The sequence below is a fragment of the Megascapheus bottae genome, chromosome 18 (assembly GCF_031878675.1).
Source record: "Megascapheus bottae isolate mThoBot1 chromosome 18, mThoBot2.hap1, whole genome shotgun sequence".
NCBI lineage: Eukaryota > Metazoa > Chordata > Mammalia > Rodentia > Geomyidae > Megascapheus > Megascapheus bottae.
In genome coordinates, this window is record NC_143526.1 from 29,162,100 (window position 1) to 29,180,373 (window position 18,274).

At 43.9% G+C, this 18,274-nt stretch overlaps 1 protein-coding gene across 2 annotated transcripts in view; it reads left to right on the plus strand.

Annotated features, from left to right (window-relative positions):
- Positions 1-18,274, plus strand: part of Tm9sf4 (transmembrane 9 superfamily member 4) — a 46,715-nt gene that overhangs the window by 7,731 nt on the left and 20,710 nt on the right. The window contains exons 2-3 of one of the 2 annotated variants that reach the window (XM_090352156.1): positions 11,081-11,197; positions 13,278-13,377. In XM_090352156.1, coding sequence (XP_090208282.1) covers positions 11,081-11,197; positions 13,278-13,377 — 217 coding nt within the window. The remainder of the gene's footprint in view (positions 1-11,080; positions 11,198-13,277; positions 13,378-18,274) is intronic. The other variant, XM_090352155.1, reaches the window with a different exon arrangement.

Sequence of the window (18,274 nt, forward strand, 5' to 3'; positions counted from 1 at the left end):
TATGGAATCAGGGTATATAGCTTTTGTAAGTCTCAGAGGGCTTTGTGACCCTCTTCTTTAGGTTAGAATTGTGGAACTGTCTGGTTACCTTCGAAGCTGGTGGCAGAATCCTTTCCATGTCATATTTCCTGCATCTCCTACTTGGAACTCACCTAGGTATTTTCAGAAGTAATTCATTTCCTTCCCTTCTTTATGTATACTTTATTTGAATAAGAGTGAAGTGTATTTTTAAGTATGATAATATAAAATAGGAAAATTGTGTGTTTGTGTATAAAAATGTGTATATAATTATAATGTGTAACTGTATACGTACCAATTACAAATAAGAGCTATAAAATGAATAAATGGCTACCAAAGGTAAATAGTCTTTTGCTTGTAAAATTTTTTCTCAGGCCAGGAGTTTGGCCTAGTAATAGAGTGCTTGCCTAGCATACATGAAGACCTAGGTTTGATTCCTTGGTACCCGATACATAGAAAAAAGCTGGAATTGGTGCGGAGGCTCAAGTGGTAGAGCTCTAGCCTTGAGAAAGTCCAAGGACAGCGCTCAGGCCCTGAGCTCAAGTTCAGGACTGACCAAAAAAAAAAATTCTCTGTGGCCGGGACAGTGGCCTAGTGGTAGAGGGCTTGCTTAGAATGCACAAAGACCTGGGTTCAATGCCCCGGTACCATATATATAGAAAAAGCCTGAAGTGGTGCTGTGGCTCAGGTGGTAGAGTGCCCAAGGTGGTAGTGGTAGAAAAGCCCAAGCGCAGTGCTCAGGGCCTGAGTTCAAGCCCCAGGCCTGACAAAAAATAATAATAATAAATTTCTCTGGAGCACTTTTTTTTTTTTTGGCAGGGTGGGGGAAGGGGGCTGTACTGAGCCTTGAACTCAGCGTGGGTGTAGTCCCTGAGTTTTTGTGCTTAAGGCTAGTACTCTGCCACTTAAGCCTCAGCTCCACTTGAGGCTTTTTGTGCTTAATTAGAGATAGGAAACTCAGACTTTCCTGCCCAGACTGGCTTTGAACTATGATCCTCATCTCAGTTTTCTGATTAGCTAGGATTACAGGTATGAGCCACCAGCACCCACACTCCAGAACACTTTTATGCATATAAAACATTATTCATTTATGTATTTAAAGTTCTGAAGTCCTTCACACTTGCCACCAGGTACTCTACCACTTGAGCCACTTTCCAGTGACTTATTAAAAACTTTGTATGCCAGTCCTGGTGTACTGTCCCTGAGTTATTTTGCTGTAGCTCTACTTATGCAGTTTTGGTGGTTACTTGAAGATAAGAGTCTCATAGATTTTCTTGCCGTGTGTGACTTTGAACTGTGATCCTCAGATCTCAACCTCTTGGGTAGCTAGAATTTTATATAGGCATGAGCCACCAGTGCCTAACTTTAGAAACTTTATTATACAAGTTTCAACATACAGGAGAGTAGAAGAAATAGTACACAGCACAGGTTCAACAATTGCCATTATATTGTTAAACTACCACTCCTTGCCTATAAGGTATAGTTAATACTATAAAATCATCCACTCTAAGTGAACAGTCCAGTGATCATTGGTAAACTGTAGATTTGTGCAACTATCACCACAATGACAGTGTTTCAGAACATTTCTGTTACCCCAGCAATTTCTTTCCAGTGAAGGGACTGGCATTGTAGACAGCCCTGCCCCCACAGCCAGCTGACCACTCCTCTGCTTTTGTCTCCTTTGGCTTTCAACCTTTTGGGGCATTTCATCAAAGTGGGAGTCAGAAGTGGAACTGTGGCTCAAAGTGGTAGAGCACTAACCTTCAGCTGAAGAGCTCAGGGACAGTGCTCAGGCCCAGAGTTCAAGTCCCATGACTAACCCAAAAAAAAAAAGAGGAAGAAAGGATCATGCAAAGTACAAACTGTTTCATTGCTTTTTTACTTTTACTTCCTACTTCCTATAATGTTTTTGAGGTTCATCCATGTTACAACATGGTATTACATGTTACAACATGTATCCTTGTATCACTGATAAAGCTTTACCCCCCTTTCCCACCCCATAAACATTCAGCAATTGCTAGACCTCTGGGTTGTTTGCAGTTTTGAGCTAGTAGTTGGGAGTGTATTTTCCAAGAACCCTAGGTGATGCCTGAATTCATGGCTTGTACTAAACCTTTACACGCACATCTGTGATGAAATTTAATTAATTTATTTTATTATGATTAATATTTTCCCAGTCCCACGGCTTGAACTCAGAGCCTGGGCATTGTCCCTGAGCTGCTTTTTACTTATGGCTGGCTCTCTACCACTTAAGCCACTGTGCCACTTCCTAAGTCTGCGGCATCTGTTTTTCTCTTCTGCTGATGCCTAGAGTTACTAGTAAGTTTATGTTTTACTTTTGGAAATACTGCCAAACTTTCCTAAGTGGGTGTGCCATTTTATGTTCCCACCAGTAACAAGTGAGAGAGCAGTGGTACCACACTGTGCTTTCGGTTTGTATCTCCTTGGTAACAAATAGTATCAAACATCTACTTATGTGCTTTTTAGCCTTTCGCATATTTACATTTCTCCCCTTTGATGAAATGTCTATACAAATCTTTTGGTCATTCTCCTCTCCCTTTTTCTCCCCCTCTTTCCTTCCCCTTTCTCTTCCCATTGGTGCTGGGCCCTCAGCACAGGTAGATAAGTACTGAGCTAAACCCTCAGGCCTTGCCCATTTGTTATTTGAATTGTTTGTCATCTTTTTGTTGGTTTGTTTTTGTTTGTTTGTTTCATTTGAGACAAATCTAGCTCTGTACCTGGGCCTTCTGACCCTTCTGCTTCAACCTCCTCCTTCTTGGATCACAGATGTGTAGCACCTGTTTGTTGTCTTTTTTTTTTTTTTGCCAGTCCTGGGCTTGAGCTCAGGGCCTGAGCACTGTCCCTGGATTTTCTCAAGGCTGGGGCTCTACCACTTGAGCCACAGGACCACTTCTGGCTTTTTTCTATGTATGTGGTACCAAGAACTTGAACCCAGGTCTTTGTGCATGCTAGGCAAGCACTCTACGACTAGGCCAAACTCCCGGCCCCTGTTTTAAGGTATATATTCTGGGCACAGATCCTTATGAAATATATGATTGGCAAAGATAGTCTGTGGACTAGCTTTTCATTTATTTCTGGACTCTTAAAAAAGGCAGAAAGATTGAGAGTTTGAGGCCAGCCTGGCCTACAGTTTGTTCAGATTTTGGTAGAGATCACATTGTATTTGTAGATCACTATGGGGAAAATTGCCAGTAGCAATCGTGAATTTTGTAATCCATGATGTGGAATACCTCCAGTTGTTTAAATCTTTGGTGTTTTATAATTTTCACTATAAAGTCTTTAATATTTTTTCAAGAGGGGGTGGTCATGGTGGGAAGTGCTGTGAATCTGTGGCCTTAGGCACGCTAGCAAGTACTGTGCTACTCAGCTGCAACTCCAGCCCCAAGTCCTTCTAAAAAATGTGCTTGAATATTCTTTTTTTTTTTTTTTTTTTTGGTCAGTCATGGGGCTAGAACTCAGGGCCTGAGTGTTGTCCCTGAGTCCTATTCAAGGATAGTGCTCTACCACTTTGAACCACAGTTCTACTTCTGGTTTTCTGATAGTTGATTAAAGAGTCTCAAGGTAACTTTTCAGCCCTGGCTGGGTTTGAACCATAATCCTCAGAACTCAGCCTCATGAGTAGCTAGGATTACAGGCGTGAGTCACCAGCATATGGCTTTGAATAGTCCTTTTTTTTTTTTTTTTTTTTTTTTTTTTTTGCAGGGAGGTGGGGGGCATTTGTGGGGCTTGAACTCTGGGTGTAGGCCCTGTCCCTGAGCTCTTCAGCTCAAGGCTAGCACTTTACCACTTCAAGCCATAGCACCACTTCCAGTTTTCTGGTGATTAATTGGAGATTAGAGTCTCAGGGATTTTCATGCCTGAGTTGACTTTGAACCATGATCCTCAGATCTCAGCCTCCTGAGTAGCTAGGATTACAGGCATGAGCCATTAGCACCCGGCTCCTTTTTGCCATGAATAGGACTATTTTTCTTGTATTTTTTGAATCATTTGTTGATAATATAAGACACTACAATGAAGTTTTATATATTGATCTGATATTCTGTGACCTCTAACTTATTTTTTTTGTAGATGCCTTAGAAATTTCTAGATATAGCATCATATAAACTGCTGTTTGTTTGTTTGCTTGCTTTTGACAGGGTCCAGCAACATTACTCAAACTAGACTTGAAATTGATTGGTATCCCCAGACTGGTTTTGAACTTACCATCTCCTACCTTCACTTCCCAAGTACTGAGATTACAAATTTATGTCACTCTACCTAGTTGCCTTTAATATTTAATATTTTAGAGTTCTGGATAAGAATATAGGGTTGAGGGGCCGGGAGTTTGACCTAGTGGTAGAGTGCTTGCCTAGCATGCATGAAGACCCGGGTTCGATTCCTCGGTACCACATACATAGAAAAAAGCCAGAAATGGTGCTGAGGCTCAAGTGGTAGAGCTCTAACCTTGAGAAAGTCCAAGGACAGTGCTCATGTCCTGAGCTCAAGCCCACGACTGGCAAAAAAAAAAAAAGAATATAGTGTTGAATAGAGATGGCACCATTGGATTTCTTTGCCTTGTCACTTATCTTAGAGGAACTTAGCATTCATGTCTTTGTTCACTCAATATGATATCAGCTGTGAGTTTTTTATAGTTGCTGTTTATCTGATTGAGGAAGTTCCAGTTTAGTTATAGTTTGTTGAGGGTTTCTGTGGTATGCACCAGTACTGGGGCTTGAACTTTAGGCCAGGACGTAATCCCTTAAGCCCTCCCCAATCCCTCCTTTTTGGGGGGGTGGGGGGGATCGGTCATGGGACTTGAATTCTGAGCCTGGGCAGCTCAAGGCTACTGAGCCACAGTCACATTTCCCATTTTCTAGTGATTAATTGGAGATAAGAGTCTCACTTTTTTTTTAGTGCCTGGACTACTCAGTCTCCTGAGTAGCCTTATTAATGAGGAATTGAACCCAGGGCCTCATGCATGCTAGGCAAATACACTACCACTAAGACATATTCCCAGCCCTTAGCTTTCCCCCTTAAGGCTGGCATATACCACTTGAGCCAGCTCCACCACTACCTTTTTAGTGGTTAATTGGGGATATGAGTCTCATGGACTGTTCTGTCCCGGCTGACTTCAAACTACAATCCTCAGACTCCTAAATAGGAATACAGGCATGGGCCACTAATACCTGGCTACTAAGCAGTTTTCTTTTTGTTGTTGTTGTTGCTGCTGTTGTTGTTGTTGTGGGTCATACGCTTAGTCAAACTGCAGCCTGGGCGGCCTGGGCACTGTCCATGAGCTCTTCAGCTCAAGGCTACTGTGCTACTCTTGAGGTAAGCCCCACTTCCTATTTTCTAGAAGTTAATTGGAGGTGAGTCTCATGGTCTTTAGTGCTTGGGGTGGCTTTGAGTCGCAACCCTCAGATCTCAGCCTCCTGAGTAGCTAGGATTACAGATGTGAGCCACCACGTCCAGCCTAAGCAGTTTTTGAGTGCTTTGTAACTCTGGTAGGTTTAAAAAAAAAAATGGACCCACGGCTCATACCTATAATCTATAATCCTAGCTTTTCAAGAGATTAAGATCTGAGTATGAGTTTCAAAGTTAGCCCAGATAGGAAAGTCTGTGAGACACTTTATCTCCAGTTTAGTACCAAAAAAGCCAGAAGTGGAACTTGGTTCAAGTGGAGCACTAGCCTTAAGGGGAGGGAAAAAAAACCTAGCTGGGGGCCGGGAGTTTTGGCCTAGTGGTAGAGTGCTTGCCTAGCATGCAGAAAGACCTGTGTTTGATTCCTCAGTATCGCATACGTAGAAAAAAGCCGGAAGTGGTGCTGAGGCGCAAGTGGTAGAGCTCTAGCCTTGAGAAAGTCCACGGACAGGGCTCAGGCCCTGAGCTCAAGTCCAGGACTGGTAAAAAAACAAACAACAACAAAAAAAACTCTAGCTTTTACTTTGACTCATAGTTTTAAAATTATGGGTAGGTAGGGAATTTGGGCCGTTGCACCTTTTTAAACTGTCCTGTCATATTCTTTTTTTTTTTTTCTTTTTTTTGCCAGTCCTGGCTTGAGCTCAGGGCCTGAGCACTGTCCTTGGACTTTCTCAAGGCTAGAGCTCTACCACTTGAGCCTCAGCACCACTTCTGGCTTTTTTCTATGTATGTAGTACTGAGGAATCGAACCCAGGTCATCGTGCATGCTAGGCAAGCACTCTACCACTAGACCAAACTCCCGGCCCCCTTCATATTCTTTTGACTTACTTGTCCTTTATTAGTTCACAAGAGTTCTTGATATACTGGAGAAATTAATCCTTTATCATATATGTGGTAAATGTTTTTTACCCAAATTGTCTTTTTCCCCATTTGTTTATTAACTTATAGTACAGGACCTCATGCTTATGAGGCTAACACTCCACCACTTGAGCTAGGCCTCTAAGTTGGTTTTCTTTTTTTTTTGTTTTGTTTGGGACAATATTTGTTCTGTTGCCCAGGCTAGTCTCCAATTCATGATTCAGGTCAGACTCTTAAATGAAATTGCAGGTATATGCTACTCTCTTGAACTTGCCTTTCTTGCACAGGCATGTGTGTCTGTTCTATATTTTGATTCCTTCTTACAAGACTTCCCATGAAGATTACACTGAGAAATGTTGTCATCACTTGAGAGCTAGTTAGAAATGCAGAATCTCACCTCCCATTCCAGTCCTGCTGAGTCAGATTCTGCATTTTAACGAAATTGCCAAGTGATTTATCCATACAAGGAAGGCACAGCCTGTACCTATACTTCACCTGCCAAACACTCATAGCTTCCTCCAGGCCTTTGCATTCATGTTCTGCTCTTCCAGGGCCACGTTTCCTTTCCCTTCAGGCCTAAGGTAGATTTGAATTCTTGCATGTACATACTTTCCTCCATTCCTAGACAATGTGGTTGCAACTGTATACTCCCCAACACACTCCTGATTTTTTTTGTTGTTGTTGTTCAAGAAACTAGGTTTCTGGGACTTACTGGCATGATTGGTGGTATCTGTCCGCCAGCTGGCTGAAGGCCCTTTGTAGGAAGGCCCCTTGTAGGCATGTGTTCTGCAAGGCTGGTCGCATAGTGCCTGTCAATAAATAATTGGAACACATTTCTGTACTGGGCTTTGGGCTCATACTGACTCAGAATACATCTGGCTAATCTAATGCTATTGACATCTTAGAGCTTCATGAATAGTTCATGGGGTTATTGTGAAATTGACAGGAATATCAACTATGTATTTGACACATAATGTTCTGCAACTATTAGCTGTTGTCATCAGCATCGTTACATTCTCAGATGCCATACAGGATATTCAGGCTAGATGACCTTGGGCTGGATAACAGGTGATCTGGCGTCATCTGCAAAATGGTGACACAAAGCTACAGGTAATTGTCATGTAATGATGGGACCAATAGTGTTAAATGCTTAGCATAAAGTGGGGAATAAGTAAATGAGAAGCTTAGCATGTTTGCCTCTAGGGCATGTGCTTAGTGGGTGCTCTGTGACTTGGGTTTCTAGTTGTCTTTTGGGGTTGTCTTCCTGTCTAGCTGTTAGAGTGTTATTAACTGTTGTTTTCACTGTTGTGTGGTTTTGGCTTTGCTTGTCATAGGAAACTTACTGCATTGCTCTGAGTCTTTGGAACACGTAGGTGTTGAAGTCTTTCAGGATTTGCTTTTCATTCCTTTGCAATCTGAGTTCTCAAGGGAGTCCTTGCATTCCCTAGGGTGGTGTCTCTCTGCTGAGTCTAGAAGAATCTGTTTCAAAAGGCTGTAGAACTTCTTACATTTAATTGGCTGGATAAACTGAGGAGATTGTAATCCTGTGCCCTAGCTTCACATTGCTTATCTGATAAGACTAAAAGGTCTGGTACCAGGCTGTTGTGGAGGGGAAATTCCGAACATCTGTTTTCAGATAGTGAGAATAATGATCCTACTGCCCGAAATAATGACTCACTGGTTAGTTTCTCTCCGATCCCACTTTTACTACAGGAACCCTTCCTAATAAATGAGGACAGGACACAGCCCAGCAAAGCTACATCGATGAAGCTACATAGGCTTCAACTTCTTGCCAATACTTTAGGGCCCCAAACTCAGTATTCCTCAGTATATGGCAGATGCCTCCCACCTCCTTGTTGATTGGCAAGGTGCAGTTTTGAACCTGGCCAAAGAGAAATAAAGATCATCTCAGATTGGTACTTCTCCTGAGCTGTGGTTCGTGATCCCGACTCTAAGGATCTCTAGAGAGGTGGACTTGTAACATGACAGCTTGCTACAGTCTCAGTTCAGGAGCTTCCAGAAAATGGTGATGCTGTCTCCAGAGATCTCACTTTAAGTCATGAGGACCTGAGGCCCTCCCCCCCTCTTTTTTTTCTCCATCCTGGGTGCTCTCCTTGGACACTTTTTGCTCAAAGCTAGCACTCTGCCACTTGAGCCACAGCACCACTTCCAGCTTTTTCTGAGTACGTGGTACCGAGGAATTGAACCCAGGGCTTCATGCATGCTAGGTGAGCACTCTACCACTAGAGGATGCTCCCGGCCTCCATAGGAACCCTTTAAAAAGACAGAAACCAGGGTCCTATCTCTCAGATTCTGACTGAATTGGTCAAGATGACCAATAATCTGAATGAAGCTTTGACATTGATGATTTTTTTTTTTTTTGCCAGTCCTGGGCTTGAGCTCAGGGCCTGGGCACTGTCCTTGGACTTTCTCAAGGCTAGAGCTCTACCACTTGAGCCTCAGCACCACTTCCGACTTTTTTCTATGTATGTGGTACCAAGGAATCGAACCCGGGTCTTCATGCACGCTAGGCAAGCACTTTAACCAGTAGGCCAAACTCTCAGCCCAACATTGATGATTTTGTGTGTGTGTGTGCGCGCGCGCGCTGGCCCTGGGACTTGAAATAAGGGCCTGAGCACTGCCCTTGGACCTTTCTCAAGGCTAGAGCTCTACCACTTGAGCGACAGCACCACTTCCAGCGTTTCTATGTATGTGATACCAAGGAACTGAACCTGGGTCTTCATGCATGCTAGGCAAGCATGCCACTAGGCCAGACTCTCACTACTAAGTATATTGCTTTTAAGGCTCTGACCAAATCACACCAGTGTACTCACCATGTTGTCTAGCCTGGCCTCAAATTCCTGGACTCAAGTGAAGCTGCCATAGCCTACAGAGCTGGGACTACAAGCATGAGCCATAGCGCCTGACTAGAATTTTAAAGTTTTAGTCCAGGCAAAGATGCAAATGAGTCTGCATTTCGGCAAGCCTCTTTCAAGTGATTGCTTATAAAGTTGCATATTGGAAGGAATCCTGAACTGTGGAGAGTGAAGAGTATAAACTTGATGGGTAGGGAAGGCTGTACAACAAAGTGATTACGAGGCTGTGGCCAGTGTCTGGGTGGGGGAAAACAGCAGCAGTGAAGAGTGTAGAAAGGCAGATGGAGGCACACAATTAAGTTGGTGTTTTAGGCATGTGGATGACAAATGTTCACTGTTCCTATCGGACAGAGAAATGAGTCTAGCAGTTCTTCTAGTTCTTTCAATAGGTGGAGACACTTTGTTGAGGTCAGAGGTTGGCATTGCTTACACTAGATTCTAGATGTCTAGGTGTCTCTCTCCTGTATAAGATATTTTCTGAGGGCTGGGAGTTTGGCCTAGGGGTAGAGTGCTTGCCTAGCATGCATGAAGACTGGGGTTCGACTCCTCAGTACCACATACATAAACAAAAAGTGGTGCTATGGCTCAAGTGGTAGAGCTCTGTCCTTGAGAAAACCCAAGGACAGTACTCAGGCCCTGAGTTCAGTTCCCAGGATGGGCAAAAAAAAAAGACATTTTCTGAGTCTTTCTCCCTAATAGGTGAAGAACTAGAGATGGTAATGGGAGGCGTGAGGATGTCATTTTAGATGGAAAGGCCACTGAAAACTTGAGAGGAAGTGACCTTGGAGAGAGACCTAAATGCAATAAGGATGAGTCCTCCATGCAATTACCTGTGGAGAGGGTGTTAGAGCAGAAAGAGTAGTGTAGATGAAGGCCCTGAGGGATGCAGAAGGGGTGCTGTCAAGAGACAACACATTTGTGGGGCTAGGACTAAGAGAGGGAGGAGTAGGAGGTGCCATTTTGGGGAACACTTGTAGAAAGACATATTGAAAACCAAAGTGCTTCCTGACAAAGTGAGCCTGTTGCTATAAAGAGAAATAGGAACTTACTTACAGAACATTGTGGTGCTTAATTTCCTGCAAGCTGTACTGGAATGATACATTGGGAAACAGTTAAAAGAACAGTGCTCAGTCAGACTCTAGTGGCTCACGCCTATAATCCTAGCTACTCAGGAGGCTGAGATCTGAGGATCAAGGTTCAAAGCCAGCCCAGGCACTAAAGTCCATGAGACTCTTATCTCCAGTTAACCACTAGAAAACGGCAAGTGGTGCTGTGGCCCAAGGGGTAGGGAAGTAGCCTTGAGCTGAAGAGCTCAGAGACTTTGTCCAGGCCCAGAGTTCAAGTCCCACGACCAACAACAACAAAAAAAAAGGCCGAGAGTTTGGCCTAGTGGTAGAGTGCTTGCTGCATGCACAAAGACCCAGGTTTGATTCCCTGGTACCACATACATAGAAAAAAGCCGGAAGTGGTGCTGAGGCTCAAATGGTAGAGCTCTATCTAGCCTTGAGAAAGTCCAAGGACAGTGCTCAGGCCCTGAGCCCAAGCCCAGGACTGGCCAAAAAAAAAAAGAAGTGAGAGCATGAAGCCTTGAGTTCAAGCCCCCAAAATCAGCACAAAAAAAGACAACGCACAGGAGTATGGTGTTATGACTCCTGTGAGATAGTCTTCTTTTTTGCATAGACATTAATTATGTGACTCATTTCGTGGCTCATTTCTGGAAGACCAGAATCATTAGACTGGCATGCTTGGGAGCATTTGGTCCTGTTTACAAGGGTCAGAGGCTTACCAGAACATGAGATGACACTTGGTCAGTGGAGCAGAGGTGTTGCCACATCATCTGCCCTGTGTGGGGATAGTGAGGATTTCATTCTTTTCTCCATTCCAACCGCAGCCTGTCTTCTTCCCAGCAGGGTTGGTGGATGTGGTCCCTGGTACTCCTCTCTCTCACAAGTGAAACAAGCGCCTTTTATGTCCCAGGGGTTGCACCAATCAACTTTCACCAAAACGACCCTGTAGAAATCAAGGTGAGTGTGCCCAAAGACATAGCTGCATCTATGTAGGGCAGCCAGGGTAGAGGACAGAGAATCACCTTCCATGTCCATTCTGTGATTACAGACAGCAAAGACCTCCACTGAGGGCTGCACCTCTGCCTGCAGTTCAGGAGCATTGCATCGCGCTCCCTCTTTGCCTCCGGCACTGTGCCTCTCCACCTCTCTCCAGTGAAAGTGGTCTATTTCTGCTGGTCTGTCTGTGTATTCATATGCATGTGCACCACTTTTGCTCCTCTTGTTGCTCATAAGCAACAGATATACAGAGACATCTCTGTCTCAGTCCATTCACCTCTTCTGTGATATCTCTGCCACTTACTTTTATTTGCTTCATCCCCCTCTGTTACCAATTTTCTCTGTATATCTAGCATCTGCTAGATATTGTTCATTTATTGGGAGCCTCTCTTCCTTAGAAGGCAGTTTTGCCAGAAAAAATGTCCAAGTAACATTTACCGAGGCTTATTTACAAGCCAGGCATTTGACCTACCATGTCGTATGATGCCCGCTCTCTTCCCCCCCCAAAAAAAGAAAACAGTGACTGCACTCTGCACTCTGTTTTACAAACATCAGTGTAATTCACAGGTAAGGAAACCTAAAACCCAAGGAGGTAAACTAATATGCTCAAGCTTACGGTGGTGAGGCAGGTATAAGGTTAATTTCAAGCCTGCTCTCTTCACCAGTGCAGTATCCTTTCTCCTACTTTGGCTCCTGTCAAATGTCCCCTCTTGAGCAAAGGAATAGGGAGTATAGGAATGATGGACTCCAGTCCTGCCAGGGTGAGTGTGTAGGAGTGGACACCTAGGTTGCAAAGAGAGCATAAAGGTGAAGCTGGCCTCTTTATATATGAATGATGAAACAAAAAGAGTGATAATAGATGTGATATGGTGAACAATGGGTAGTTCCTAAATAGTAAAGGTATGTATTTGGGAGGTGAGAGTACAGTGTTTTATTTTATCTGTGTTTGAGTTTTCTGTGCCTGCTTCCCATTCTGTAGCTATAATCTGTGTGTTTGCATTTTTTCCTAAATACTTTCCTTGAGCCTTCAATGAACTGTGTACTACACTTAACTGAAACCACAGATCCTTTTGGGTTTTGGGGGGGTATTTTTTTGCCTTTCCTGGAGCTTGAACTCAGGGGCTGGGCACTGTCCTTGGGTCTCAAAGCTAGTGTTCTACCACTTAAACCACAGCACTACTTCTGACCTTTTCTATGTATGAAGTACTGAGGAATCAAACCCAGGTCTTCATGGATGCTAGGCAAGCACTCCACCACTAGGCCAAACTCCCAGCTCACTACCATGGTTTCTTAAGTTTTCCTTTATAAGGTGTTTAGTGATTTTAGGTTTTCCTTTCTTCTTCAGTAGACATTTAATGAATACCTGCTCTGCCTTGCTGTAAGCACAGATCAAGACACATGTGGTTTGTGTTCTTGTGGAGCTTAAATCTTTGTTTCTTGCAGGAGAGTGATTTGTAACAACCCAGTAAAGCAAATAACTGCAGTTTATCTGAAGCGCTATAAAGAAGCTCAGGGAGTTGAAACAGGTCCTTTGGATACAGTGGGTAGGGGATAGGGCTCATCAGTAAGGGGACTGAAGCCGAGACATACAGATGGGAAGGCATTAGGTAGACATGGAGTAGGGCAAAGGAGAAAGCTTGGGGCAGGAGGACTTGAAGGTGTGAGCAGGGAGTGAACCTCTGTATTTACAAACAACTTTATTCCTAAAGATTTTTCCTTACTTGTAACATTCCCTAAAAGGTGGATGCCTAGAGTGAAATTATATTGTCAAAAGAAAGCCATACATTCTAAAACTCTGTATATTCAGTCTCATGATTTTAAACTAAATCTATAAATTCAGTCTAAAACTAGGGAAAACTAAAATCCACAATTATAGATAGTACAGTTTATAGTATGCTGTGGTGTCTATTCCAATAATTTTGCTTAGTGTGTCCTTTCCCCAAGTGTGCTAATGATGAGCAGGTTCAAGAAGCATTCTCAGAACAGTCATCTTCAGCTTCTGCTGGAATGAAGAATGTAATGGCTTTTGTTTTCCTACCAGGCAGTAAAGCTCACCAGCTCTCGAACCCAGCTACCTTATGAATACTATTCGTTACCCTTTTGCCAGCCCAGCAAAATAACCTACAAGGCAGAGAATTTGGGTAAGTTCTTCTCTGATCTGCTTCAGCCCAAAGAGCCCAGCATCGTTTTCCTGATGATGGTTATGGTTGCCCATCCCAGCACTTACTATTGCACTGTTGTTCAGAGTTTATGTGCCTGGTAACTTGCTTAATCCTTGTAACTGCCCTGGGGCAGTAGTTGTGGTTTTTATTACTTGGCAGATTAAGTGACCTGCCTCTGCTTGTACAGTCAATTAAAGCTAAGCTGGGCTTCAAATCCACCTGCTCAGTCTTCAGAGTCAGAGCACTTAGTTTCTTTCCAAATATCCACTACTTTCTAGGGGCTTCTATTACCTGTTCCACCTTTAATTGAAATAATGAGTGATTACCTCTGCCCTGGAGCAAGCAGAGACATCACCATACTTGCTGAGCTGTGCAAGTACTGTGTGAAGCTCCCAGAGCAGTGTCTGACACCAGTGTTCCCTGAATAGTAGCCACTTTTTTTTTTTCTAATTTAAGCAATTCTCCATTTGGTAGAATTGGAAATTAAATGACGAGAGCTGTCTGCACAGCTCACATGGTCAGTACTTCCTCTTAGCCTATCTCTGTTAAGTCTTAGAGATAAAAGTTTGAGTGAGCAGAGAAGTGGCGCTGTGGCTCAAGTGATAGAGCGCTAGTCTTGAGCTGAAGAGCTCAAAGACACCCAGGCCCAGAGTTCAAGCCCCACAATCAACAACAACAACAAAAAGTATGGACAGGTGCTGTTCTTGACCTCAAGGACCTTATTTAATAAATTTTTCTTCTACCTTAGGAAAGTGAAAGAGAAAACTGGTTTGTGAGTGAACCTTTTTGTTCAGCTTGCTTCCTCACCTGGTATCCTGCCAGGCCTCCAGCCCTACTTTTTTTATTTTAGAAATGGAAACAGACTTTCTGCTCAGGCTGACTTCAAGCTTCGACCTTCTGGATCTCAGCCTTCTAAGTAGCTGGGATTATAGGTATAAGCCACTGGTGCTGGTGAGAACTGGCTCTTGGTCAAGCCCCTAAAAGAGTCACTTTCTCTGTCAGGATTCCTATGACTCATGTGTTTCCAAAATCTCTAGCTAACAAGCATACCTGCTGCTAGGTACTGAAGGTCCCTGACCAGCTAGAGTCAGACCTTGGGGATAATTTAACCAAAAGCAGGCAGCACCATCATCCAACCCTCCATATGACCTATGTCCAGCCTAAGTATTTGTGTGTTTTACCCTATGACAGCCTGGGCTGGAAAATCTGAGAGACTTTCTCTCTTCCGGTTAACCACTAGAAAACCAGTGGCACTGTGGCTCAAAGTGGCAGAGCACTATCCTTGAATGAAGGAGCTTGAAGCTGAGTACGGTGGCTCACACCTGTAATCCTAGCTACTCAGGAGGCCGAGATCTAAGGCTCAAGGTTCAAAGCCAGCCTGGGCACAAATGGACCTGAGACTCTTATCTCCAATTAACTTCCAGATGGGAAGTGGGACTTGACTCAAGGGTAGGGTGGTGGCCTTGAACTGAAGAGCTCAGGGACAGCGACCAGGCCGAGTTCAAGCCCCATGACCCACAAAAAAAAAGAAAAAAAGAAAGAAATGAAGAGCTTGAAAATAGCACCCAGGCCCTGAGTTCAAGCCCTACAGCTGACAAAAAAAAAAAAAGAAAGAAACCAGGCGCAATGGCTTAGCCTGTAATCCTAGCTGCTCACGAGGTTGAGATCTGAGGAACGCAGTTCAAAGCCAGCTCAAAGCCAGCTTGGGCACTAAAGAATGTGAAACTCTTATCTCCACTTGATCAGTAGAAAATGGGAAGTGGGGCTGTGGCTCTAGGGTAGGGTGGTAGCCTTGAGTTGAAGAGCTTGGACAGTGCCCAGGCCCAGAGTCCAAGCCCCATGACCCACCAAAAAAAAAAAGAAGAGGAGGAGGAGGATGAAAGAAAGAAAGAAAGGGTTTTAGTCCAAAGTCCTGAGTGGAAATCTCAGTTTTTAACCAGTGCAGTAAGTAGTACCTACTGTCCAAACTACCAGGAGGCAGAGGTTGAAAGGCTCAACATTCAGGGTAAGCCTAGGTAAAAAATTAGCAAGATTCCACCTCAGCCAACAAACCAGATATGGTGGTGTGTGCCTGTAATGTTTCCTTCCATGAGGGACACTATACATAGCCAGATCTAGATCGGAAGTCAGCCCAGAGCAAAAATATGATACTTTTATCTGAAAAAGAACTAAAGCAAAAACAAAACATGAAAAGACAAAACAAAGAAAACAGCTGCAGGCGGCTGAGATTGGAGAATCACAATTTAAAGCCAGCCCAGGCAGAAAAGTCCCAAGTGAGACTCTTTATCTCCTATAAATCACCAAAAATCTTGAAGTGAAGTTATGGCTCAAGTAGTAGAGTACCAGCCTTAAGGGAAAAAAAAAAAGATTAAGAGCACAAGAGCTGAGGCATGTGGCTCCAGTGGTAGAGCTCCTGTCTATCAAATGGAAGAAAGCCTTGAGTTTTAACTTGAGCACCTCCAAAAAGAAGACTCAGCCTCACTTTCTCCACTTGTTAACCACATGACACTGAGCTTCAGAAGTATAGAATTTAGGACAATAAATTCCCTTACTGTCTTATTATAGATAAGGAAAGTGAAGTACAGATGGTGAAGTCTCTTGCCCCAGAACACTCACCTACCAAGCAGCAGAGTCCATGCCCTTAAGTAAAGTCTGTAATCTATCCTATATGATTCTTACAAGAACACTGTTGGCTTAGCATAATCACCCTCCCTTCAGGCTGGAGGAATGACAGTCTCTCAACCTACTGCCCACAAGGCCAGGTTGGGGCCTTTTGATTAAATCCAGCATTCTTTGTGCTGTCCAGGGAGGCACCGTCTTTAGGCTCATTGGACTGTGTTAAGATTGTTGTCAGTCACATTGATGTTAATTCATACTGTGGTGTGGGCATTGTATCCCTGTGGCAGGTGTGCTGGCAACCCACACTGTAGCTTGTGGTTCACTGATAAAAGGAATACTTGAGCAAGTGCATTGGACAGGCTTTTTGTCCCCTTACTTGAACTAGCCTGAGCTTAAGCACTTGAGATCAGTCTGGCACGTAGCAAGACCTCATGTGAAGGAAAAAGAAGGAGCACTTCTGTATTAAAAATGAGCCAGTATGTCCTCAATCTTGTTTAAATTTAATTTCTAAATATCATGATGTGACATTACCTTGCTTGTTCCCCTCTCTGCAGCTCCTCCTCAAACCAACTCTTTGTTGATCTGTAGGACTTGAGATGAGGAAGGAGCCCAGGAGCTTAGCATTACCACTGTCTCTTAGCAAACCCTTGTCTGTCTGGTCCTTAGTTTGTCATCTGTAAGATGCTGTCAGCCATGGACTCTGCAGGTGTCCTGTTGATGTTCTAGCTATCTGGTTTCCGGTTCATGTCAGGGCTTTTCAGGCTTACCTGCACTACCAGCCCTCTAAATTGGGTTGGTGGGGAAAGAACTTCATCCAGGCCCTTCTCCATCCTGCTTCCCTCCTGGGTAGCTTCGTCTGCACTGGAAGCATTGCTCACCAGGACCAGGCATGGCTAAATAACCAAGTGTTGTTCCTATAACACCGCAGCCAGTAGTCCTGCTATAGTAGTCCTTGTAACAGCAACTCGCAGCTTCCCTCTCTGCCCTGACCTCTCTTCTGAGTGTTATATCCTGGTGTCTGAATGCCTGTTTGACATAGCTAAACTGTAAATACCTCCCATCTGAATTTGCTTTTTCTTGTTTGTCCCCCTGGAATCTGGTCATGGAAACCTGAGACTCCCAACATGCACCCCCTTTCTCCCAGCCTAGTACCCATCCAGCAGCAGCTCCCCAGGGCCCACCTCCTTGGTAGCTCTTGGATCTCTGTACTATGGTTGCTTCTGAAACCTACATGCTCCTTTTCTACCCTATCCTCACTCACCTGTGTGACTGGTATCATTGCCCTTACAACTTACTTGCGTCATCAAATAGCCAGAGTGGTCTTTCTGAAACCAGAATTAGTTAACATCTTCCCACCCAATAGGGTACTATTGGTGAGTACTCCCACCCAATAGACAAGCTGGTTGTCATAAACCTCCCTGGTATGCAGCTCTCATCCATCTCTCCCAATCTCTCCAGTTCAGTCTAATCATTCCCAAGTCCACTGCTTTGTAGCCACACCTACCTGTTAAGTTTTCCCCAATTACTTCGTCCTTGAGGGCCTTTGGACATACTTTTCCCTTATCTCTGCTAAATTACCACTGTTTTTCCTTTAGGGTCACTTTAAACACCAGTAACTTGTGGAAACTTTCCTAGCCCCATGTCTCCATGTCCACAGCAAGCCACATAATACTGTGTATTCTATTTTGCTGATGATTTAATCAGTCTGACTTCCCACTAGACCATAAATTCTGGGATTGTGTCTGCACAGCACTATCTTCAGGGCTTGGCACATTGACAGTAGCAGCATATGTTTATGAATGAGAAAACAGGTGACTAGATGACAGGGCAGACAGCTGTGGTAGGCAGATCCAGTGTGGTAGGCAAGTGTTGGATCACATGCATATAGAGGTGTTAGTCCTGCCTGTTGGCTCGGTGGATCTGCTGCAGCCTGTCCCAGATTCTCTTCGTCACTGCAGAGTTGCTAAGTGGTTCAGAATGAGAGCACAGTGGGGTTAGCTGATACTTGTGAGCTGCTCTGAGCCTGTGAGGTATGATGTCTGACAGGAGGTTTTTCTTAGGCAGCAGTCAGGCACACAATGTATCAGTGCAGCTTCTGGGTTTTATTAATTTCTTATTTCTCATTTTTTGCCAGTCCTGGGGCTTGAACTCTGAGCCTGAGTGCTGTCTCCAAGCTTTTTCACTCAATATTAGCACTCCACAACTTGAGCAATAGCTCACTTCCACATTTTTTGTTTTGTTTTGTTTTTTTGTTTTG